General features: G+C 45.2%; 9 protein-coding genes across 9 annotated transcripts; 5 read left to right on the top strand and 4 right to left on the bottom strand.

The window, feature by feature from the left end:
- Positions 1–116: 116 nt before the first annotated feature.
- CCR75_002449 (uncharacterized protein) lies at positions 117–2,448 on the bottom strand. Its single transcript, XM_067960546.1, has 2 exons — positions 531–2,448; positions 117–446 (listed from the first exon to the last, which is right to left on the bottom strand). The coding sequence occupies exons 1-2, from the start codon at positions 2,376–2,378 to the stop codon at positions 210–212; spliced, it is 2,085 nt and encodes a 694-aa protein (XP_067816711.1). The 5' UTR covers positions 2,379–2,448; the 3' UTR covers positions 117–209.
- A 35-nt stretch (positions 2,449–2,483) lies between these two features.
- On the top strand, positions 2,484–5,225 carry CCR75_002450 (uncharacterized protein; the record flags this gene model as incomplete). The annotated part of the gene is made up of 2 exons (XM_067960547.1): positions 2,484–2,600; positions 2,673–5,225. The coding sequence occupies 2 exons, from the start codon at positions 2,484–2,486 to the stop codon at positions 3,039–3,041; spliced, it is 486 nt and encodes a 161-aa protein (XP_067816244.1). The 3' UTR covers positions 3,042–5,225.
- On the bottom strand, positions 3,199–5,067 carry CCR75_002451 (uncharacterized protein; the record flags this gene model as incomplete). The annotated part of the gene is made up of 1 exon (XM_067960548.1): positions 3,199–5,067. One exon carries the CDS (start codon positions 5,065–5,067, stop codon positions 3,199–3,201), a length of 1,869 nt encoding a protein of 622 aa, XP_067816245.1.
- A 2,136-nt stretch (positions 5,226–7,361) lies between the features above and the next one.
- CCR75_002452 (uncharacterized protein) lies at positions 7,362–8,487 on the top strand (the record flags this gene model as incomplete). The annotated part of the gene is made up of 4 exons (XM_067960549.1): positions 7,362–7,871; positions 7,939–8,040; positions 8,112–8,293; positions 8,364–8,487. 4 exons carry the CDS (start codon positions 7,362–7,364, stop codon positions 8,485–8,487), a joined length of 918 nt encoding a protein of 305 aa, XP_067816242.1.
- Positions 8,488–8,542: 55 nt separating this feature from the next.
- Positions 8,543–9,199, top strand: CCR75_002453 (uncharacterized protein; the record flags this gene model as incomplete). The annotated part of the gene is made up of 3 exons (XM_067960550.1): positions 8,543–8,547; positions 8,600–8,840; positions 8,879–9,199. 3 exons carry the CDS (start codon positions 8,543–8,545, stop codon positions 9,197–9,199), a joined length of 567 nt encoding a protein of 188 aa, XP_067816243.1.
- Positions 9,200–9,629: 430 nt separating this feature from the next.
- CCR75_002454 (uncharacterized protein) lies at positions 9,630–9,989 on the bottom strand (the record flags this gene model as incomplete). The annotated part of the gene is made up of 1 exon (XM_067960551.1): positions 9,630–9,989. The coding sequence occupies one exon, from the start codon at positions 9,987–9,989 to the stop codon at positions 9,630–9,632; it is 360 nt and encodes a 119-aa protein (XP_067816248.1).
- A 252-nt stretch (positions 9,990–10,241) lies between these two features.
- Positions 10,242–13,982, top strand: CCR75_002455 (uncharacterized protein; the record flags this gene model as incomplete). Its single annotated transcript, XM_067960552.1, has 1 exon — positions 10,242–13,982. One exon carries the CDS (start codon positions 10,242–10,244, stop codon positions 13,980–13,982), a length of 3,741 nt encoding a protein of 1,246 aa, XP_067816249.1.
- A 2,258-nt stretch (positions 13,983–16,240) lies between these two features.
- Positions 16,241–17,770, bottom strand: CCR75_002456 (uncharacterized protein; the record flags this gene model as incomplete). The annotated part of the gene is made up of 1 exon (XM_067960553.1): positions 16,241–17,770. One exon carries the CDS (start codon positions 17,768–17,770, stop codon positions 16,241–16,243), a length of 1,530 nt encoding a protein of 509 aa, XP_067816246.1.
- A 1,337-nt stretch (positions 17,771–19,107) lies between these two features.
- Positions 19,108–20,604, top strand: CCR75_002457 (uncharacterized protein; the record flags this gene model as incomplete). The annotated part of the gene is made up of 1 exon (XM_067960554.1): positions 19,108–20,604. The coding sequence occupies one exon, from the start codon at positions 19,108–19,110 to the stop codon at positions 20,602–20,604; it is 1,497 nt and encodes a 498-aa protein (XP_067816247.1).
- Between the last annotated feature and the right edge of the window lie 3,377 nt (positions 20,605–23,981).

Genomic DNA, 23,981 nt, shown 5'->3' with positions numbered 1-23,981 from the left:
GGAATAGGAAAAGGCTTAAGGTCAGGTCGTTCGCACCCGACAGTTTAAGCAAACGTATTGTCGCGAAAAAAACAAACTCCGGACAAAGAGAAGTTTGAAAACTGCTTGCATAGGAATTCTCGACTCAGAAAAAGCAAATGCCAATATATTGTCGCACCTACTATTGGATCGAAACACAATCATATTGCTACATAACGTAAAAATGCTCTTTATCTGTGTCGCAATTCCTTAAGTGCTGGATCCATCACCAAGGCTTGACGACGGTCCTTACCACGACGTTCGCGACCAAACCACAACGACACGTCCGTCTTCGTATCTCCAACAGCATTCTTGCACAACACATCCAAGCACATTTCAATCTTACGCACTTGGTGCAACAGCAAATACTGCTCACTGCCGTGCGGAATCAATTCATTATAATACGCATTCACTTCAATTTCAACTTCCTAAATACAACAATATCACACAATCCAATGCACAATATCACCATAAAAATAGAAATAAAAAAAACTCACCATATTCCAACATACCTTCCATTGATTTTCCAACCCCGAAATCCTCGTACAAGGCTGAAAAAGGAATCGTGGTGCTCGTAGCGGGTATTCCGGCGCAATTTTCACAATTGCCGACACTTGGATCGCTTCATGATTAAATGTTGCACAAAAGTAGCGACAATTCGTACACGAAAAATCGGCACGTACAGACGCATTAATTATCCCATGTTTTTGCAACTTTTCATCGGTAGGAAGTGGTATTTCTTTCCATTCTTGCAAAGAAGCGGTCCTATCACGAGGAAAGAGCGACTGTGCGAGGGGATGAACCCGAAATAAAGTTCTTCCATTGAGTGTCTTGGACGCGCGCGTTAGTTGTTTCAAGTGTGTTGTTAATATCATGGTTGTAACACATCGATTAATGAGTTGATTCATGACAGTACGGAGAGAGGGCTCAATTCGTCGCGAAAGGAGTTGACGCGTCTTCTTGGCGCTTAAATTGGATTCATGGGGACGTTGTAAAGGCGTGAGACCACAGATATATTGTGTCCAGTAGTACGGTCGACACGAAGCTGTGGTCGGGAATGTCATCTCAACGTAGGGATTGTTTTCTTCTTGAAAAGCATAATTGATAAAGCCTTGTGGCACTTGATTGCCATCGTCCCCTGGAAAGAGATTCATGAGAATCCTTTGGGACGTTGTTATGGCATTCAAAATATTCGGAACGGTCTTTGTGACCTCGACCGTGACAATCTTGGCGATCGGATAATATTGAAACACGAGCGTAAAGATTCCCGTTTGAAATGGCTCTTGTGGTTCGTCCATTGGGAGTGTTAAGGATACTTTCAATTCCAGTGCTTTAACATGAGGCGTCCATACTTTGTATAAAGGAGACTCGTTTTCGTATTCATGGTGCCAAAAGGTTCCATTCTTTTGCTCTTCTTTTGTTTGATGCTTCTCAAGCGGATTAATGGCAAGAATTTCGCCACTTTCACGCTCGTGTGAGATAGAATTCTCACGCTGTAGTGATGGCGATCGCGATACAATGTCTTGACTTGTCAATGAAGAGCTTGACGGTTTGCGTTTCTTTATGGAATCGACGTGGAGTGCACTTGGAAATTGACGCTTCCGATACTCGTTTGTAGACTGTTGGAGATTTGTTGCATTCACAATTGCAAGATGGAGCTGTTTTCCGGCGTCTTCACTCGCTTCTTGGTAGGCTTCGAGCTCACAATAGAGCACATATAGCGGCGTGGGGAGCTCCATTTTGGCTCTCGAGTGTCGAGTGCGTGTGGCTACAATAGGTTTGCCCATTAATGCTTGTAAACCAGTCGTTGCGGCTTGAATGCCGGCGACTTGATCCGGTACTGTGTCTAAAAAAGTCTGTTTCGTGGCTATTGCGTCGTGCATTTCAAGGATTTGAAGCTTCAGGTCCTTGAGTTCTGTTTGGAGTTGTTTCCGGGCTTCCAATTCTTGTGTTAGCTGGTCTAAATGCTGTTGGTGCGTCACAGAATCGGCTTGAATCGGAAGCGGTCCGTTTAAAAACGTAATCTTGTCCAGTTCTTTCGTGCGAAACCCACGACAGCGTCGAATTTCACGCAGTAAGTGGTCCTTTTCATACAAGAGATTCTGAAGTTGTAATTGATGGGCTTCTGTCACGTCTTTTTGCTCTTGTACACGCATGCGCCGTGCGTCCGACTCTAAGAACGTATCCCGGAGCCCGCTTTTCATCGCGGTTAATAGCAGTAGCACTCGCCAACGTCGCTGTTTCACACGGAGCTCATCCAAGTGCTTCTTTCCACGCTGTTCATATAGCCCTGTAATCTCTGCTTTGAGCGCGTCGCACGTGGTTTGAAGCTGCTGGAGTGTCGCGCCGTCGGTCGTCATGGCAGGTAGTTACAGCGTATCGTATGTTATGTTGCACGAAGCGTAACCTTTTTTCATGTGGTGTACATCATCTCGCGAATGGCTCGACAGAACCTTTTCATCAAAATGCGTCGAACAAACCTCTGTGCTTGGAATTGGTTACAGGTGACGCGCAGGTTTTCAAGCAAAACCGACCGGTCTAAGCAAGTCCTACGTCCGATACATTTTGAACACGATACGAATGTACGTTATTGTGAGTACACGAGAATTAAAACGTTCCTGAAGCATTTCTTTTGATGCAATTAACGACGATAGGACACGAGGGTACGGCCGTTCCGTATCGTAGGGGTACGTGACGTCGAGGTGCAAGATTTGGAGTACCCGACACGCATGGAATCCGACCAAAAAAAGAAGAATCGTGTTTTACGCAATCGTTTTAATTCTCCAAACTTTATTAGCCTTTGGGTCGACAAGTTAGACGAGGTCGAGACGTATTTACAGCACGAAAACGTACCCTACACGACCGAAGGCATTAAAAAAGGACCGGATGGACACGACGTGCTTGTTCTTCCACCGAGTGACGATGGTAGTAGTATCGAGTTCTTTAATCTTTGTGATAATTCTACCATGGTCGAGCTCGTCCAAGCAACCCCCGAAATTCTGCACGAATTTCAAGACGAGTAAATATTCCTTCTGGAGCAAATACATTTACGAAAAAAGATAAAAAAAGCACGAAAATTGGAGCTTTATTACATAGTTTAAAAATGGTTGCTCAAAGAATTTATATAGGCTTTTCACTACATATTGCCACCTTGGGGTATCTCGTCTTGTTTTTTTTTTGTCATGCTGGTGACTCCTGAAGCCACGGATGTTCCAATGCATCAGCGGCTGTGCTTCGCATGTCGGGATTGCGTACGAGAAGCGCTTCAATAAAGCTTTTGACGTTGTCCGACGCACGATTCCACGTTTCATCTGGAAAAAAGACCTTCTTGATACCATTGGCAGCAGGTAAAAACACGGGAGCCGACCCACTAAGAAGAACATATGTCACTACGCCCACACTCCATAGATCCGCTTCGGTGCCATAGCCTTTACCGCCCATGACTTCCGGCGCAATATAGTCGCGTGTTCCGCACTTGGTATGGGCCCGTGCCATACGATTCCGTACCATATCAGTCGTCGATGGCAAACTTATAAGGTTCGTAGCAGGCGTGTCGTGAAGATTTGCGACTTCCGAGAGACTTTTATGCGGCGTCAAAACTTTATCGTGGCCATGGCCATCGAGTTTCCGTGCAATTCCAAAGTCCGAGAGTCGAATGTCACTCAAATCTTGACTATTCAATGGCAACAAGATGTTCTCGGGCTTAATGTCGCGATGGACGATACACTGAGCATGCAAGTACGCCACGGTTTCTACGAGCTTTCGAATGAGCAATCGCGTGGTTGTTTCTGGCAAAGGTCCGTTTCGATCAATGAATTCAAAGAGTTCCTGACCACAGAGCTCCATCACGAGGTAGAGACTGTCATTGCTTTCAAAGAGTTCGATAAGACGAACGACCCCATTGTGTTGCAATCCATACATAATTTCGAGTTCCCTCTTTAAAAAACGCACTTCCAGCATCTGTCGCTTGTCAATTATCTTGACAGCACATTCGTCGTTCGTAACCATGTTGGTACACCGTTTGACAACGGAATACTTGCCCGATCCTAATACTGCACCAATGCGATAGGTTTCAAGAAAATCATGACCCACGGGAACGTTTTCTAACAGCTTTTCAACGGAAAAGACCGACATTGAAGCCTGTGGGTTCTCAATCGGGTCAAGATCGCTTGAAAGCGACAACGCCATCCGTCCCGACGGTGGGGTGCTTTTTTCTTGAATTGATTGTAAAAAAATCGGTGGAGCGGGTAATGTCTCGCTTTCAAAGACGAGCGAAGGACGTTCCGTGGCAATCGTGGATTTATTGATTGTTCCAGGGCGCTGGGGCTTGGCAGCAGGCCGTTTCAAGGAATCTCTTGATACAAACGGGTTTGTCACGTCATTGATCGATGTCGGAACGGCAGGGGAGTGCATGTGAATGGATGAAAAGTCCATTGAGAGACTCTCCACGGCCTTGGCAGCCGGACCACGAAGTACGCGTTGGACAAGGGCTGAATTGCGATGAACAACAAACTGTTCCATGGCATCGACAACTTGTTCATCGCCGACAATCAGCATGTCTTCGATCGTGGCGCGCTCTTTCGGAGACACGTCCATTTTGGCGAGATCCGACGCGTATCGATGCACACGCTCAATGTTGTACGTAACGGACTTGGCACGGCCCTTCCGTTTAAGGCTCATGGGTGAATTGGATGGACAATTGTCAACTGGTGTCGCGAAAACGGGGGTAATACATCCTTGCTCGACCAATGTCCGTAGCTCGTCGCACGGTTTGTACACGAGCACTTCGCCGTTTTGTAACTCGTCAAGACGCGTGACAAGTGTCTCTTTATTACTACGACACGCCAAAAGGCACGAATTTGAAGCAAATGCGGCAAAACTCTTGCCAAATGCGAGCTCGTGAAACCGCACGATCATTTCTTTGGGCGACAAGACCGACGGCGTCATGTCGATTGCGATCGTGCCCGATCGATCCTTCATGCGAATAAAGACCGTCTCGAGACTCGGCGGCACGTGGAGAGCGAGCGACGGCGCGGGCATCATAAGCATTGGAGTGGGAAGCGAGAGGGTACTCGCGTATAGCTCGCGAGTTCGAATGAGAGGTTTAAGAGCAAAAGCCAAACTGACAAATAAAAAACTCGCCGACTGGCAACACGTTTCGCGTTCAGTAGGGTTGAGTATGGCCCAATTAGACGCTCGGCACAGACAGCCTTAAGATGCAGAGCGAACGAAACCAACCACGTGGACGGCAACAGTAGGTGTCAGTGCTATGAACCTGTCTCACTTTAGGACAAAGCAACCGCGCCACGACGTGTTGACTTTTACATATTGACACATGGAGCCACCTATAAAGCCACGGGCTGTTTAAGGCCCTCTTTTTTTTTGGTATTAAAAGACCTTGTTTAGGTTTCGGCGGTGCAAAGCCCCCCGATACAATCTCCCAGCTTAAAGAATGCGGCAAAACGTCAGTACTTGCCCCGTCGGCGCCACATTAAGTGGTTTTTTTATTCTTATAGAAGCACCAGCTGGAGCATCTGGGAGGCCTTCGACGCCTTTCATGCGTGTCCCACAACCAAAACCACATCTAATATCATAAGTCGTAGCATTGCCAGTAAACATTGTTTCAGTACGGTCTCGCTTTGGGATTGGAAAGTTGAAGTGTTGTTAACAGAGAACGCCCGTGTTTACAACGCGCCTTCTTGCCACGATCACGGGATCGAGTGCAAAACAGCTGCAACGAAAGTTCTAGCCATCGCAACGCAAGTGGCTCAACGATAAAGCGTTGTGTAAAGATCTGTGGCTTGAGACAAAAGGAGCGAATACGGAAGAGTAGAGCGTCGATGCATTGTACATTCACGACGTGTAGGCTAATTAGACTAGCGGTAGAGCGGATTCATTGCAGCCACTTACCATTGAAAGGTCGTCTGTTTATCAATCGTGCTGCAATGGAAACACGGTGCGCACACCGAAATCAAACTTACAGACAGGCACCCATTTATGAGGAGTTCTTGTCATGTCGCGCAATTCTATTACTTGTCATTTATTCGCAAAACATTTAACGCATGTGAAGCAGACGCGGCGGCAACGGCTTCACAGCTGAATGCATTCGTTAAAACTGGATTCTTGACTATTGCTATCGGTCGAAGCTTCCTTTATATGCATCAACGCTTTCTATGTTTCTCAAACGTACATCGCACGATTAGTTTTGTGAAAGATGCCTCCCGTCCCGCGAGCCCATTATGTTTTCAAGGATTACATCTGGCCGGTCGCTTGTGCGGTTGTGCTATACTAAAAGTAGTTGGTCTGTGCCGTTTTACGTGCCCTGTGAGTAGAAGCGAGGTTTTCGAGTCTACAGCGGGAATCTCGTGGACAACACCTGGTCAAATCAAATGTTTGCATTTCTTAAGATTTTGGTTCATAAGCGCAGGACCATGGCAGGTTTTACGACGTCGTTCAATTGAAAGGAATACACTCAGCCTACATTTGTTATGGTGGTGAAAAAGATGTTTCTCTACTGCTTGATAAATCATTCTCAATTGGTCGACTTGCGAATTAAGGCTTGATACAAAAGGCCCTAAACCCAAAAAAAACACGTCGTGAAAAAGTAGTCATGACACGAACGAAATGAAGCTGATTCAAGCCGACCCAGAAACGTCACTGAATTATGGACCTCCATCGCACGGCGGCTATAACGTCGAAGGTCCGCTGATGTGTTGCTGGCGAGTGATAGAAGAATTTCTACCGGAGCTCTCTTATTTAACAATCGCTTAAATGGTTAAGTTCAAGTTGGACGATTTTCGACACATACGCAAATCTGTTGGGGGTTTACGTGCGATGCGAACGCACGTAGCTTGACGACGTATTCAGTAAAAGTAATCAATCACACGCTTTTTTCAAAATTTTTTAATAGAAGATATAAATCAAAGAGTAAAAAAATCTAAAAGGTATTAAATTACATCGTTTGAAGCCTGAAATTTCAAAGGATGTAAGTAAAATATGAAATGTGGGCTATAATTGGCTCCTTGCAACACGGTCATTTGCTGCGAAGGGTTCCTATCATGAACAACCGCTTAATATGTGCAGTCAATAGCAGTATGGTTGGCCATGGAGTAACACAACAACTGTGGCAGATTTGACTGCACGTACAAAAAATATAGGGCAGCTACGGCATATATCTCGTATTTGACGAGAAAACGGTGGCTAGCGGAAGGATCAGGCCAGCGTACTGGACTTGGGTATACTATCAATCATAATGTTTCAGTCCCTCAGGATAGACATCAATTCCTTCGAAAGTCTGACGCTGTAATCTGAAACGGTCCAATTAAGAAGTGGCGTGGTTACCAATGAAGGGTGTAAGAAGCCACCAGCCACTCGTTCCTAAAGAGAGTTTCCACTTTAGTGACGCGTCACTGAGAGTCGAACAAGTTATGGTGACAGCCTTTACTCTGTGGCAAAGTCGCTCTTCGCACTCCGTCGTATTGCCCTCAGGCTGTGATTCCATTGACTCGCTGCTTCAAGGTGGCTTTCGCTCTGGCATTGTAACAGAAATTTGTGGTGAAGCCTCTGCAGGCAAAACGCAACTATGTCTACAACTGCTGTTACAGTGCTGTTTGCCCCGATCGCTCGGCGGATTGGAAAGCACGGCGTGCTACGTGTGTACAGAGGGCGTGGGATCTATGAAGCGACTTCATGACCTCGCCCAAGTGTATGCAAAGCGGTACAATACTGCCGTCCTAAGCATTGGTACCAAGCGGAAGCACGACGATACTCTTCTCAGCGCCTCCGGCAGTGACTTTTTAGACGGGATTTTTATCGAAAAGCTCTATGCCGCGAACGACCTGATGGATCTCGTGGTCTGTGCTGCATGACCATTGCTTTGTCAAGCACGTCTAATTAATTTGTATGCAATTGTGTTTTAAGCAAGCAAGACTGCCAATGTTACTCGCAGAGGAAACGACAAAGCTAGTCGTATTGGATTCCGTAGCAGCTGTCTTTCGATTAGAGTCCACGTCTTCTGTTAAGGTACTAAATTCATCGACATCACTCATGTCTCAGTCTAAATCCGTGACTACACACGTGTTGTCACGGCACAGGCAGCGGCAGAGCGTTCGCGTTCAATGTTCCATATGGTCAACTGTATGCGCGTTCTTAGCGATCAGTACGGCGTTGTTTTTATTGTAACGAATCAAGTGACGGGTGATTTTACCTCTTGTTTGGACGGGAATGGGATGCGGCCGGCCCTGGGGCTCTCGTGGTCGCACTGTATCAGCCAACGGTACGCTTTTGAGACCGTTCAGCGTCATCTGATATCGCCATCACACTTATTCGATATTATATTATTCCAGTCTTGTAATCACACGTCACGAAGAAGCGAGACGTCGTCAACTGAAAGTAGCCTTCTCACCGTATTTGCCAGCGGGAATGTGCACATTTCAAGTCACTAGTGAAGGTATTCGACCGGAGGCGTAGCGTCTTTTTAACCAGTAAAAATACTTTATTTGGGATCTTATCATTAGTGAAGGAAATGAGGTACGATTGACAAGTTCGTACGCGCGTTTCTACACCTTTGATTTGGTCTTAGTATGTCTGTCCTGTCTGATTCGCTCGATCCGTTATTCTCTTTTCGAAACCCCTCGGCTTCGGCCATTTATCGTCTGCCTAAAGATTTATTTGCAAACCTGCCCTTTGCAGCAGAGTCGCTTTTCTTCAACTACAGCGCTCAATATATTGCAATGGTTTCGAGCAGCAAACAGTCGCGCCACCCATTAGTGTCCCCGTGTAGTAATAATGCTTGTGAGATTCGCAGCGGCATGTCCGTGCAGGTTTGTCAATACGTAGAAATTTGCACTACCATCGCAAGCTCACAGCGTTATGCAATGAAAAGGATTTGAAGCACTTGACAGCGCAGCGTCAGCGTCTCGAGTGTTGGGCGCGAAACTCACCACGGCAGATAGCAATGGACTACACGTACGCGTCATCACCGTCTTCTACGTGCTCGTCGTCCTTTTCATCTTCGCCGCCTTCCAAGCTTAGCGATGGCTCGTGTTATTCCGCTGCGTATGGATATATACCTCCTCAGAGTCGACGTGGCTTTGCATCCGACAAAATGTTTGTAACGTGCGGAGGTCAAATGGTGTCGTTTATGGTGGGCGTCGTTAACGCTCCATTGGGGGATGTTTAGTCTCATTTTGTCAATTGGTGGTGGTGTCACACACTCGGAAGCAGAACTTAACTGTAGAATATGGACGTGCGTAGAAATATTATATAAAAAAAGAAGATATAAATTCAGTAACTATAATTAATGAGTACACGGGTGAATGAAAACCTCGAATGCATTTGCCAGTGAGTGCTGCGTCTCAGGGAACAGGTCAAAGCGCTCCACCACACCTCCGTTTCTTATGTTGTATGAGCGCGCTATGCTTCGTTTCGCAAATGTAAAGCTCTAAAAGTATCGTTTAGGTGTAAATTTAGGCAGAAAAGATATGGAAGATTACGTTTTGCCGATTCCTCTCGAAAGGTCTCGCATTGAAAAGCCTGTCATGAAACTTTATCGATGATTTGTAGCGCAATTTCTTTTTTCTCTGGTATCGTGACAGAAACCTACTGTTGCGCTACGGCAGCAGTGATACAAGGTCCTCATCATGTTTGAATTTGCCTTCGCATGCCCTATTTGTATATTCTTTCTCGTGCGTACCTGCCACGTAAGCAAGCGATACAATATTAAACAAGACGGCTGCATCATTCATTTGCAAGCCGCTAGGCACAGCTACAATCGTTTTTCGATCATTTCGCAACAATGACATTTGATACATTCTGAAGTCCAGAGCATCGCCCTTGCATTCCAGTCGGGATTTTGTCAGCATCTGACGCTTGGCTGTCAAGTGTGGAACCGTGGGATGTGTTCGGATCGCTATGAGAAAAAAAAACTGCAAAAGGCTCCACAGCTCCACGATGTCATATTGTGCTGTCATTGTAATTTCTTTATCAATATCACGTGCCCAAACTTCTATATATCTGAACAGAAAAGACTTGAGCGTGGCCTTTTCAACAGCGACGGCTTCTTCTTCGAAAGAAAATGCTCGGTAAAAACGTGTCATTTTTCCTTGGCTGCTTTGCATAGTATCCGCTTATCGAGCCTTAAATTCCCAAATTTACTTTAAAATATAACTTTTCAACAAATATTTCTCCGACATTTTACGTATTGAAATCGAAACCAAGTTCGCATGAGCGACCCCGATCGCGACGCAGTCATGGCTGACCCCGAGCCTGTAGCCTCCTCGTCCTCAATCGCATCGTCTCCGTCTATTTCATCACATCTTCTTTCTTTAGCAGCCGCGGGTAATCTCTCTTCACTGCCTAATGACGTTGCGACAACCGAATCATTCGAAGCTCTCGATGACCTGGTCACCCCATTTCTGCCGCTCTTGACGCGCCTTCAGAGCTCGCGCCGTGCATTTTCCACACCACAGACCCGGATTCAGTCAACTGTGCTAGATACCACGCTTCTTCGCGTTGAAAAGACTATCACGTGGCGTCATTATGGCCAAGTGATCGCGGATCTTTCACTATCGCAGCTTCAAGCGGCTGTCGTACACGACTCGACTGCTCCCAGTCGCCGCTTCGAGCGTGGATCAGTAGCTGATCAAGTCAAGATGATATTATGCGAATGGCTGCTAGCACCTCCTGGAATTCTGGATGCCAGCGAGCTCTTTATGAACGAACTTTACCAAGATCACATTGCCGCCATTCTTGTGCATACACTGGCAAATTCCAAGCTCCAGCCACGCAAAGGATCATTTAATCCTTTCAGCATTGAAGCCGTAACTCGAAGGTCCCTAGCTGTATCTGTAGGTCCCTTCCTTCTATCCCGACTTGCCGTCAACGACCCATCTCAGATTGATCAGCTTCTTGACGCCATTGTGGCTGCCATTATCGACACCACGGCCGTAGACAAGACACTTGCGCAGCAGGAACAAGATGCTCAGACGTATAGTCCATTCGTGCTCGAGAATGCCGTCTCTGCTTGTATGAAAGTGGCCAAACTCTCGCCATTCTATGCTGCTCGTCTTCGCGCGAAACTCCAATCGCAAACAACGTCATTACAATGTACAGCCGTGAATTTCGAGCTCTTGACCATGTGCGTGAATGCCAAGGAGAAGATGGTGGGTTTGTATACTTGGTTAAAACAAGATCAGTCGAGAACCTCAGCGCTAAGGACGTACATCCAGCTCTCAGGTCATGACGTGACGTTAAAAACGAGCAAGTTCCAGCTCGAGGCTGTGAGGTATTCAAAGCATATCCAAGAGCTTGCATTCGAGACGCTTGACCGTACAGACGTCTCGTCATATGAGCTCACAATAGCGCTAAGTGTGTGTGTAGCGTACCAAGTACGAGGCAGCTTTCGACTCACGGAAGAAGAACGCATACGATTCTTGCAATGTCTCGAGAAAATCGCGTCACAATCGGTCTCTACTCGTGCGATTCGCTTGGCTTTTCTTGTGATTGTCTTCCTCTGGTATCCACTCGCTTCCGCTTTAAGTAAACAGCTTAGTCAGCGTGACGACCACCTCAAGACGGCCATAACGCTATCTCAACAAGTGATTCTCTCGCTCTTTCAAGCACGTACGACTGGTGCAGGACCGCTCTTTGTCGTCTCGGCTGTCTTGTTTTATACCAAAGCACCGACACTCGTGCCATTTCTGGCGTCGGTAATTGGATTGGAAGGCAGTAGGGGTGAATTTCAAGCACAAGAGGCTGTACGTGCCGAGTATCTACACATTGTTGGCGAAGTTGTTTTGAAACCGATTTTAACCGAGAGTCTTTTAGCGCGTCAAGTTCTAACGTTCCCACCAGTGCCACGAATTTCAACGAGCGATGCCGTGGCGGTGGGCTATGGACAGGAAGAACTCACGCTTCGGGGATTACACGGCCTCTTGTGTGAACGATCGTTTTTGCGTCATTATTATGGATTGCAGCTCGAGAACTGGATAGCAACGCAAATAGGCGAGCATTGTGCTTTACCAATCCATCCATTATTAATGAGCGTGTTGCTAGAATGGATTGAAAATTACGTTCTATCGTTTGAGTATCCAATTACGCAAGCGCCTCGACGTCTTCAGCTCGCGATTGTTCCACTGCGAAGCACGACACTTGCAAATTGGCTCACCGCTCCGTGTTTGAATCACGCGTATGACGTTAAACAAGGAGTACAAGAGGATTTAGCGTGGGCGCGTGGGGTCTTGGGACTTACTTATGCCCTTCAATTCAATCAGCGACTCCGTCATGCAACAATGGTGGCTGGAAGCAAGCTTGGAAGTCTCGTTTCAACTCCTTCTGTGGCTACTAGCGCATCAGTTGCAGCAGTAGGAACGGGAGTCGACATTTGCTTACACTACGACCTTCACTCGTATCCTCTTGGAAATATTGTCTCGGAAGTCATGGCCCACGGAGATCAAGGAGGAGCGTTTGAATTTGTCGCTCCTACGTTGATAAAGCTTATATTTGAAGAGTTCCCGCATCTCTTTGACGCTGCAACACCGTCAATGTCGTCCGGATCGACACTGCAAGTAATACCGCTCGCTTGTGGTCCACAGGACCTTCGAGAGCGTGATTTAGCAGTAAGCTGGTTTCGATGTCGTCGTCGTCAAGGCAGGAATCTCCCTATTGTTTCTGTCGTGTCGTCTCCTGTTTCGTGGACAGCTGTTCAAATGCTGCTAGCAAGTCTCCAACAAGCACCGATTCAAGTCGTTCTACGCGAACTGGTTGTCCTCATCAACGGCTTTCTTCCGTACGCAATGCTCTCGTCTCTACAAGTATCAACGTTTTCGCGTCAAGTCTCTGCATTCTGCGCCCAGCTTGTATCGCTTTACGAAACGCGTGCTCGTCGCGAACGAGGACCAAGTCGAACACTATTGATGCGATTTGTGCATGCGCTATGCTTTCCTGAGATCATTTGGCGCCACCAACAACTTCAGACCCCTCCATGGAAAGCATTGCAATTGCTTACGTACATGCAAATACTTGAAGAGCCTTTTCGACTGATTCAAGATGCACACGAGGGTGTCATAAGGGAGCCAGCAGTACTGCGTCTATTACTTGGACTTGTTCGAGACGTGCGAGTCGCGGCGAATGTTTATATTACGAAATGCGACCCTGCTGTTCTTGGACCGGTAGGAGATTTGTCTGTTATGACTACTAGTGTTCAACAGCATCTTCTCGTCCAGGATTGTTTACTCGTGCATGAATTGCTCAAGCGGCTTGTGTCACTACGTTTGTCTTCCTGTAGTCACGAAGTCGTGGAAGAAAATCGCATTTTCTTGTGTCAATTTGTAAACGAGCTGGTGGTTGCCGATACCGAGCGCTTAGCTTCGTCTTCGCCACGTCTTTTATTGGCCATTCATGCGCAGGGATACGATGTGTCGTTAGTAACGACGTTGGTTGAGTATGTGCCGTCGATGCGACTTTTGTGGGATTATTGGATGGCGACGACATCCTCGACTGCATCTTCTTGTTCTTCAGCATCGCGCTTGAGTACCTTTCAAGCAAAGCCTTTAATGGAATATATTGTGGAAGGCGCGGAAAAGAGCGTAGTAGAGTGGCGATTTCGACTTCGGGTGGTCCTATCACTGTGTGGTGCGTATCTTTCTGGCACTCGACAGAGTGCAGCAATGCAACAAGCACTTCGTGTCGTATGGAACAAGTTACGCAATGGTATTGGCAATATGGGGGAGACTAGTGCGGGATCTCTCTCTTTTTTACGCGAAGTGCTGCCCTGGATTGTCGACGCTTGTTCATGTCATGCAGACTTGAGTGCAGAGCTTGTGCATTTCTTACTGAAGCTTCAACGCCAAAGTGGAGCAAGTAACGATTATAGTACCGCAGGAAAGATAGCTGGCCAAACTCAAGGACAATTGTTAAAGCAAGTGCTTCACGATACGTACGCGTCGTTGCTGGAGCAAATGTAAGGAGTGTGGCTGATGCCATTGGATTGAAAGGTACTGCTGACGCGTGGCTGCAGTATCCTCTTGTGCCATTGGTCTTGTCGATAAAACTCGCATGGTTGAGATCATTTTCAACACTCCTGCGGCATCGTCTCGATGGATTATCTTTAAGTAATCAGACACAGTGTGCCGTGTTAAATGCGTAAAGGAGTTTATCGATGTAATCTTGCAAGTTGCTCGGATACATGAGCTCGATACTGTGGTGTGTTGTCAAAGGATCGTGTCTTGCATGGAAAAAGTGAATTCTATTGCGGCATTAAAAACGGCGTGAGGTCTTGTGTGAAGAGAATTGGTCGGAAGCTGAGAGATTTATAAACAACGCATTCTTACGTAGTGTAAAGGCGCGGGGTGTGGGTCGTTCAAGTGCTTGCTCGATAAAATGTCGGTAAAAAAACTCTTTGGGACTCAATTTCGGGTAAAAATTCACGTGCTTTGAAGCGTCGGATTTCAAATTCCAGTATAAACGTGTCGTCTCGACTCCTTTTAAACACGAACTTGGCACCGGTGCACTTTGACGCTCTGGTATAGTCTACGCTCTATTTGCGTAGTTGATGGATCTGCCACGATTAATGAACTTATAGTCGCTTGATAGGAACATTCAAAGACAAGTCACTTAGCAATGCACTGCGCAAAGATACGATTCGTTACCAGTGCTGCTCTCAATTGGTTCTTGAAGCGTTCGACTCGCCTCTGTTCTTCTTATATTTACCAACTATTGTAAAATTTGCCGCTGGTTTTGCTTTTGTATAAAGCAAGTGGCTGAATATTCATAGAATTCGTATCAAAGGACGCAGAATTTATTGTCACGACACCAAATGAAAGCATGTTTGTCGGCACCAGATTAATCCATTTTTGTATGAGTATTTTAGTGCTTTGATATACGCTACTCCGACCTCAATAATTTACTTACTATGCTCTGCAACAGCACAATATATACCAAAGTATCTATTACAACCTGGACTTTAATCGCAAAGAATGAGCAAGACACGGACAAAGCGTAATGCTTTCACCATATTAAGTATCAAGGTCAAGTGATTCAGAAGACAGACCAAGCCTAATAATGTCATACGACGACGTTAAAATCTATGAATTTACTGCCGCAACTTTAATATCATTATGACAACTAGTTAATTCATCAGTAAAATAATAATCGCCTCGCCACTAAGGAGAATCTCAGTGATTGTCAGTCTCGCAATTTATTGACTACATTGCTATTAATTTGTTGCGAGTAATTTCTGGCTAGAAACCCAAGTATTCTTCTCCATGGAGCATGCATGAAACATTCCAAATATAAAAAAATAACAAGACGCAGGAAAGCGTAACGTAATCACCATATTACGATCCCCTATTCAAAGCATAGAAGCCAAGTCTGGTGCTCGGGATGACGAAGTGATTTTACAGCAGTATAGACTTAATTGCCGTAATGGCGACAGATTCAGTTGGACACAATAACCCGACGATGTTGAGATACATAGTGATTATTACCTTGTCAAGGCTGCCATTGTCGCAATCTTAATGCGACAAGAAAGATCTATAGTAAAATTATGGTTGCCCTCGCCGTCAATGCAATTAAGCAAGGAATCATGTCAGTGTAGATTTACACATGACGCTTTAGAATGCTGCAGGGCTTGTAGTTTACTTCGCTACGACAGTAGTTCTTCTTCTATCTCGTCGTACCATGCTTCTAGGTGGCTTCATCTCCGATGACTTGGCTCACCCCGCACTCGAAACTCGCAGCAACAGCAGCGCTGTATATAGACTTTCACGAGCTCTAGAGAAAGCCACTTTACAGATGCAGCAAGGTTTCTACTGCCAAAACCCTAAAGTAAACAGTACGCGCGACTATTGTACGCAGTTCCAAATGACTCTGTCACAATATGTGAGAAAGTAAGCGCTTTTTTTTTAGAAGCGACACCTGGCCCATAATTGCATTCAGAATTGAATAAAGAAATGATCACACAGAAAAACTCGACATTATATTATCGCAAGAGAGCAGCAAAGAGCCATTAGTTCTGCTTAGCTTAGCGTTTTAAACTCATGCGCCAGGCCTCAAAGCCAGCATACACACCAGTATTTACAATGGTCGCTTCGTTAATTGTCTTGAAACAAACGTATGGATTCTTTTTGTCATTATTTAATACAACAAATCGTTTCATGTTTTTTTATCTATCTTCGAATCGAATCTTCACGCTTGTTTTTTCAAAACTATGTTCAACTTTTCTCTAGATCTTCGTGTCGAGATTTTCTTCACAAAAGATCGTATAAATGCGTTTCGAAAGCGCGCGTTGAATACGAGAATCATGCAATTTATCAGCAACCAAATCCTCTTTCTGTGCACGCGAGAGGCTTGGATTCCGATACTCTTGCATCAGGCTCCTAAACGTCGGAAAGTAGTTTAAAAGACATTGCGCTTTGTCCTCACTCACTCCAGGAATCACTTGAAGCATTCGTAGCCACGCATTCGCACTCGCACTCGCTCTTTCACCCCTCGGCGTCACACGAAACGACGTATATCGAAACACTGATTCTAATCGCTCTTCATTCGCCGTGGCTCGTGAAGCGGCAACGACAAATTCACGCGTCAGTAGCGCCACGTACTTGGCCGAGGCATCTACATCACACGTAAACTTGGTATGCACGTTCGTATCCAAGAACAATTGAAATGCAATCTCGTGCAAATCAGCAAACGAAAGAATGAACGACGACGATGCGTTTGTTTGTTTTTGCTTGTGCTTCTGGAGCGTCACAAGTGCTTGATCCATCCCTTCAATAATGAGAAAAGACCTGTGTGTGGTCTCGATGGATACCGTTGTTGGTACTAGTGCTTGCAGTGATTGCACGATTCCAAGAACGTTTGTATAACTCTGCTGCAATACGTTTAAAAACGTATCGGCTTTGTAGTAAATGGCACAGGAAAAATGCATATTACTATCGTCCTTTCGTTCCCATCGCAGAGCCCCTGGAACGCTACAATCAAATGCATGCGATACAATCGAAGCAACCGATTTACCATGAAACAAGTGCTGTGTCAAGGCATCACGGATTCGGCTCCCGACTTCCGATAAATCTAAGGACTTTTCCATTTGAAACACTGCAGTTGTCGTTGCGTTTGGTCTTTTACGTTTGAATACAGTGCTTGGTTGGTCGACGGATTCGTGTATCCCGGAATGTTTGGTTTCAATCGATTGTTGTGCCTTTTTCTTGCTTAAAATGGTCTCAGCGTGGAGAGCTCGTAAACGTCCGGATAACCTCCTTGCTGATGAAAGTTTTGTTTCTAAATTCGTGTCCAAGAAGATGTGTCGCCTTGTCATTTCTGGAGATAAAACCTCGGGTTCCTCGGGTGAAGTAACTATTGCAAGTGTTACTTTAGAAGCTCTGGTATTAAACGACGACTGAGGAGATGAAGTGACCGTGGCAAAGTCGGGTTCGACAGCAACAAGTGGTGCTTTTTGAGCGCTCTGAATGTAATCGTTTGAAGTGGAAGGAGGTAAACGAGGCACGGATGGCGGTGTTGTCAAGTCGACGACAGCGGCGCCATCATTCCTCGGCTCTTTTGTATTCTTAGCTGGCGGCGAGGGCGTCAAAAGCTCAATGATCTCAAAGGGACTGCGTCTGGGGGATGGATGGATGGGACGTTGGCGAGGGATGCCAAGTTCCATGAGCATCGCATCCAGTACGCGATCTTCATCTTCGTTATCAAGCGAGTCGCGAGGCCGTGTGCGGGAACGCTTTCGAGCCGGAGTACTGGTCATTTACATTTATAATATTCTAAACAATCTCTCGTCTAAATAATCTGAAAAAAATACTATAATTCCCACATTTAAAGTAGCTCTAATACTAACGAATGACTTCATCTAAGAATGGAGATGCACCGAACACAATATTTTTACTAAAATGTTCGATAGAAACCTAGGTCGGCCGGTCACATAGATATTATTCCCTTTTAAAGGAATCATTAATATTATTTATAAGAGAGGAAATAAATAAAGAAGGACAGAATCATTATCTTTATTCCTTTTGACTTTATAGCTCCAATATCATCCGTGAGGATTTTATCCGAACATGTACAAGCTCTGAACGCTGAAACCATCAAAAGCAAGAGGAAGGCACGAAAGTCGACCGTAATTTAGGCTAACGGGACGCATGAGGTAGTCGTACGAACAAGCAATCTATTAAAACGCAGGAGACCTGACGCTACGACGGCTGCAGTGGTTCAAAAAAAGAGTCAGAAGATTGATTCGAAGTCGGGAGCAGGATCCGTGATGCATTGACGCAGCACCTGTTATATGGTACACCAGTCGCTTCCATTAAATCGCATGCATTTGATGGTACCGTTGCTGGGGTACTACGATACGCTCGTGTCCGAGCACAAACAGACTTTCTATCACTTCTCATGGCGCCGGCTGCTGATGATATGGTACTCGTGGCACTATTGCAATTCGTTAAGTGTTGGCACCTTTCCAGCGCCCGTAAGACACGAGCCCTATTCAGGAACCTTTTTTTTCGAAATAGGAGCAAAAGTGGTTAATGGTCTCCTTTCATTGCTTCGATTATTAAAATAGATAAGCTTCAATCATTCTTAATCCTTTAACAAAGAAAGCCTCTATCTGTCGCGTTTAGATTAACTTGATATCTGCAGCTCAAGCAATTACTATCTAGACCGCTACATGTTTCAAAATCCGCGCTATACAGGTTAAACAGCTTAATTCCGTCCTCACGTAAAGACAGCAATTATCTTGCAATAACTATATTCTTATTGATGATGCAAGTCGGCGACACATTGCCAGCAAAGTATGCAGCTTTGATTGCGTGGAGGAGGGTCATCTATGACAGCATGCTGTAAAAAGCTGAAGTATGAAACTAAAACATATATAGAAAAAAAGACAGAAAATACAAGGCGAACAAAAGATTTGAAATATCCTCAGGGTCTCTGTTAGAAATAAATTCTTCTCGAGTAAAAAGAGTGTTACTCATAAAAAGTTTATCACGAAAAAACGCCAAATTTAATTGGTCATCACGGAAAAACGCCAAATTTAATTGGTCATGGAATTTTTAAGCTCCTTAAACAAATACGAAGCAACTCCCAACGATGCAGCTTCGCTTGTTGCTATCCATATTCCTTCTTGGAACAAGCAATTGTGTCGTATTTAATTTAAATGCCTCAAGCCTCGAGGACACGAGGATCGCGAGCCGTGATTCGACCTCCAAATCTGTCGCCAAAAACACTCCCAACTTTAAGACGCTGCCCAAATCGAACGCGACATCGACGTTTGAAAGCGTGCCTTTTGCTACCAAGAATGAAGAAGAGCGAGGGTGGTGGTCCCAGCTTTGGTACTGGATTTTGCACAAGTGGGCTTGGTGGCGGCGACCAACGCCAAGTAATACGATTAACGCGATTCCAGCCGTCAAAATCTTTAAGAAAAAAGAATGGGTCGGCAATGATTTTGAAAACTGGCTTCGTCGCGCAGTGAAGCAATTGCGAAAAGAACCGTACACTAAATTTACGGCGGACAACATCCACTTTCACCTGCGTCGAAAGTTGGGATTTCGAGAGGTAGTAAAACTGTATTACCACCTTCAAAGTGATTCAATTGTAGGCAGTTTTGCCGAAAAGAAGCTCGGTGAACTGACATTAGGTCTTGCAACTAGCACTAATATGTACAAATTCTGGCTGGACATTGTTAAAAATCCAGGAGATATCTTCAAATTGGCGCCGTTTGAAAACCAAAAAGGAAGAGACCATACTTTTTGGGAGTGGTTTGTATACATTCAGGAGTACAATCACTTAAAAAGTGTGGCGAATACTCAACGTTTTACTGAAGACGATATCTTTCGTGTTGTGATGGAAAAGGTCAAGTTGAACGACGCAAAAGCTTTTTTTACAAGACTTCGAAAAGAAAAAGTGTCACAAGAAGTTGGATTTAAATTGCAGGCGAGACTCGTGATGCAGTTGGCCACTACGGATGATGGCATTCAAAGTCTTAAAGAATTGGCTAATCCTGGCCTCCTTTACACATACCTTAAAGATAAATTGACTAGTCGCAGCGACTTGCGTCTACAGTGGCTCCAATACGTCAACAAGTATTGGATTCTCAAGGGCGAGGTGGCTGGACACGAACAGTTTAGTTATGACGACGTCATTCGAGTGTTGCTTGAAGTCGTACCGCATCAGAATAAGTTGGCATTTTTTAAAACTTTAAAAGACACTAATGGTATGGAATCCTTTGCAGACGAAATGATGGCTTACGTAACGAATGTGCCATCATGGCTGGTTAATAAGCGAAAGCCTCAAGACGTGTTTGCTAAGTTTCCTTACAAGAACGGAGCCATCACCGATTTTGGGTTTCTTCAGTGGTTAATTTACGCCAAAGCTTACAAGGCGAAGGATGCAAATTTCAACTACGGAGAGTTGTACGAGTTTCTCGAAACGAAAAATATGATACCTAGAGCAATGACATTGCTTGAAATGCATTCGAAGAATACTAAAGTGAGTGATTTTGCGCGTGGTATGTTAGACTACATGCTTACGAAAACCAACAAATGGACAACTTTAAGAAACTCTATCAAATGGATTTTTCCATTTTAACGAGCAAAGTACATTTTACCGTTAGACGATGCTTCAACCTTTTTTAGCGCGGATGCTGATACATGTAGCGGTCTAGCTAGTTATTGCTTGAATTGCAGACGTCAAGTTAATCTATATGTGAAAGATAAGAGACTTGCTTTGTTTAAGGATAAACAATATTGGAAGCTTGCTGATCTACGTCTATTTCGATAATTCACTTGTTCGTGCGACTACCTCTTGTGTCCCGTTAGTCTAAATTACGGTCGACTATCGTGCCTTCCTCTTGCTTTTAATGCTCTCCGCGTGCAGAGCTTGTAAATGTCCGGAGAATCTCCTCGCTGATGATATTAAAGGCCGGCGTGGTCATGTCGACGACAGCGATGCCATTATTGTAAACGTGGTGTATCGTTACATGAAATTTATACTTGAAGGTTGTTAATTAATATATTATCTAAAAGGTAGAGAATATTTGGAAAATATTACTTTATATAGAATGTTCACAAATGTTATCCATAAATAGGTATAGGCCAATATATCTAGTTATCACGCGAGACAAATAAGATTTCAATTGCATGTTTCGTATTAGCTCATAATTAAGTTAGCATTAACTGATAGAAAGAAGAGAAACTTAATTATATTAATACAGTATTTTTATTTAACCCTCTCTAAGGTAGTTGTCTAAAAGAGTAGTCTTCCTCTGCACGTACTAGTGTACATGAAGTAACGTAAGGCACCACTCTCAAATGAAGCAGTGCGAAGTGGATTTGTACTGAAGCAGCAAAAGTCGTAGTGCCCCGTTACACCTGGTAGCACTTCGTAGTCCGTCCAAGGACCACATTTCCTTCATCTAACATGGACATGTTAAATGATAGTGGGAATACGCATCACATTTCGCGTGAAAGCTACTCCTTTCTAAGTGACATAGAGGGGAGTGCGGTCGAACGAATTCGACCGTAGGAAACAATGCAACTTTGGCAATGCTGTCCAATTTGGACAGAAATGCCCTCCATTCAGCCATCGCCAAATTCATACAACATGAACTTGACGAGATGAAGGGAAATGCAGCCTTGCTGAAATAGCAAGGCTCTCAACAGGCAGAACTTTTGAGGTTACAACAGGTAGAGACCCCTGTACCCGGGATGACGCGAACGCTTCGTCCCGAAACTTTAATAAATAATATCTCTCAGTATAGGGTAGTCGAAGAAGTTTCCCTTTTAAGATGATTTGTCGAGTTGGACGATGCCATAAAGGCACGTCACATCGTCGACGAGCAAATGCAAATTGCATTCGCTCAATCAAACCTGGCAGGTCGTGCCATAACTTGGGCAGTAGGCCTTGAGTTGCGCACCCCATACGTCTTTGGGTCGCTAGAGGCTTTTAAAGCCTGGCTCAAACAGACGTTTGAACCGCCTAGGGCCGAGTTCAGAGCTCGTTCAAAGCTTCTGAAACTTAAGCAAGGCAAGCGTGATGTTCACGCATATGCCCAGCACATACGACTCTTAGCGAGTTGTATTACCAATAACCCAGTTCATGAACACACGTTGATTACGGTGTTCATGCAAGGTCTTACGGATGGTCCCGTAAAGACCCACCTGTTCCGCTTGGAACTGGATACGCTTGAAGAAGCAATATCCGTTGCGGAACAGGAGGACTTTATCGTTAGACAGGCTCAAGCTAGTTCGTCTCCATATTGTCCTCCAAGACGACACGAGTTAAGAGGTCCAGAACCCATGGACCTTTCTTACGTCGAAAGCGAGAGACCTCGCTTTTCGAGCAATAAGCGATCGCAGAAATGCCATCGCTGTTAAAAACTAGGACACTACGCTCATGAGTAGTGCCCCACGCCCAGCACCGAAAGTTACTGAACGTAAGTTTGGACCGTATGGCAAAAAGGGCAACGGTCGCGGGTCCGACGTTGCTGCGAAATTGCAACAGCGAAGCGGACCGTTAAAAAACGGTTGGGGTCAGTAGGGGCGCAACGCCCTACTAGTTTAGCAACCTCAAGAGAATTTGCAAATCTCTTGACTAAAGCTGCTTCAGAAACACAATCAATTTGTGTCTCTGCACCTGGTGATGAGGTATCCCTCATCACCTTGAAGTTAAAAGTGACAACTGATTTGTCACTCAGAGCCCTAGTGGACTGCGGAGCGTCGAGTAACTTTATTCGTCGGCAGTCACTAGAGGGTCGTAGGCTCAATATGTTGAGCGCGACATCCCTCCAACGAGGATGACGGTGCGTCTAGCGACAAGCGCATCGATAACAGTAATGCAACGCGTAGTAAAATTTCACTACACGTTAAGAGATTTATAGTATGATGATGATTTCATCGTACTGGATTTGGATGGAGTGCGATGGCCTAACTTTTGGTACGGTCGTTAGTACGACTGCACATGATCACAGTGTGATTACCAAACACAATGTTGAGTCAGCTGCCGGCGGCTGTGTTAATACACAGGCAGCGCCGAAGGTCCACCACTCGAAGAAGTCGATTGGATTGAGACATGAATGTACTCCTAGTGGGCAACATTCAAGGAGTATGCCGGTTGCTCCAAAGGGGCAACACGATGATTTTAGGTCGAGCAGAGAGTCGACCATAGTGGACCCAACTGTGATAGCGCAATCACACTCAGAATACGTTGAGGGAAAAGGTCCCCACGTACTTGAGGATAAATCTCCTCAAATAGTTCAAGTAACAAGACTTCTAGATTCCGAGGGATTAATCCATCGGCAGCCTATGGATAAATCCCAGGAAGAAACCGAGACATTAAATGTCTTGGTTAATAACGGTTCAAGAGTAGGCGCTTATACTCTTGATCTGTATGCGCCTCCGAAGTTAACTTCGGAGATAACTCAATTACCAACCCTAGAACCTAAGCAATTCTTGAGAGATCTGCATGGTGATGAAATCAAGCAGATCTGCGTACTCGTCACAGAGGACGGTTACGTAACCGATATACGGTCAGCGGTAATTTTTGCAGAGAACGAAAGGGTTCTCAGCAGCTCATCGATGGACGAAAGTGTCCTCGATGTGAAGACTCGGATTGAAAGATACACTTCTATTGGGAGTCACTCAAGGGAAATCCTCTATACGAGGATTTAATAGAATTCAAAGATGTATTCCCTGAAGCAGTTCCATACGAGTTGCCTAAGGATAACGGCACTCGACATGAGATCGAGCTCAAACCGGGCTCGAAGTACTGTGTCATGAAGCAGTGGCCACTGCCTCGTGAACAAGTACTTGCGATCGATAAATTCTTTTACCGATCGAGCAAAAGCGGGCGATGTGAGGAAATCAACTTCCCCACATAGCTCTCTGACCTTCTGTGTGCGAATGGCCACAGGAGGGTGGCGAATAGAGCACGCATTCAACAAACGGAATGCTGCAACGTTACCAGCT

The sequence above is a fragment of the Bremia lactucae genome, linkage group LG14 (assembly GCF_004359215.1).
Source record: "Bremia lactucae strain SF5 linkage group LG14, whole genome shotgun sequence".
NCBI lineage: Eukaryota > Oomycota > Peronosporomycetes > Peronosporales > Peronosporaceae > Bremia > Bremia lactucae.
Note: the sequence above shows the minus strand (reverse complement) of the source record. Positions and strands in the feature narration are given on the sequence as shown.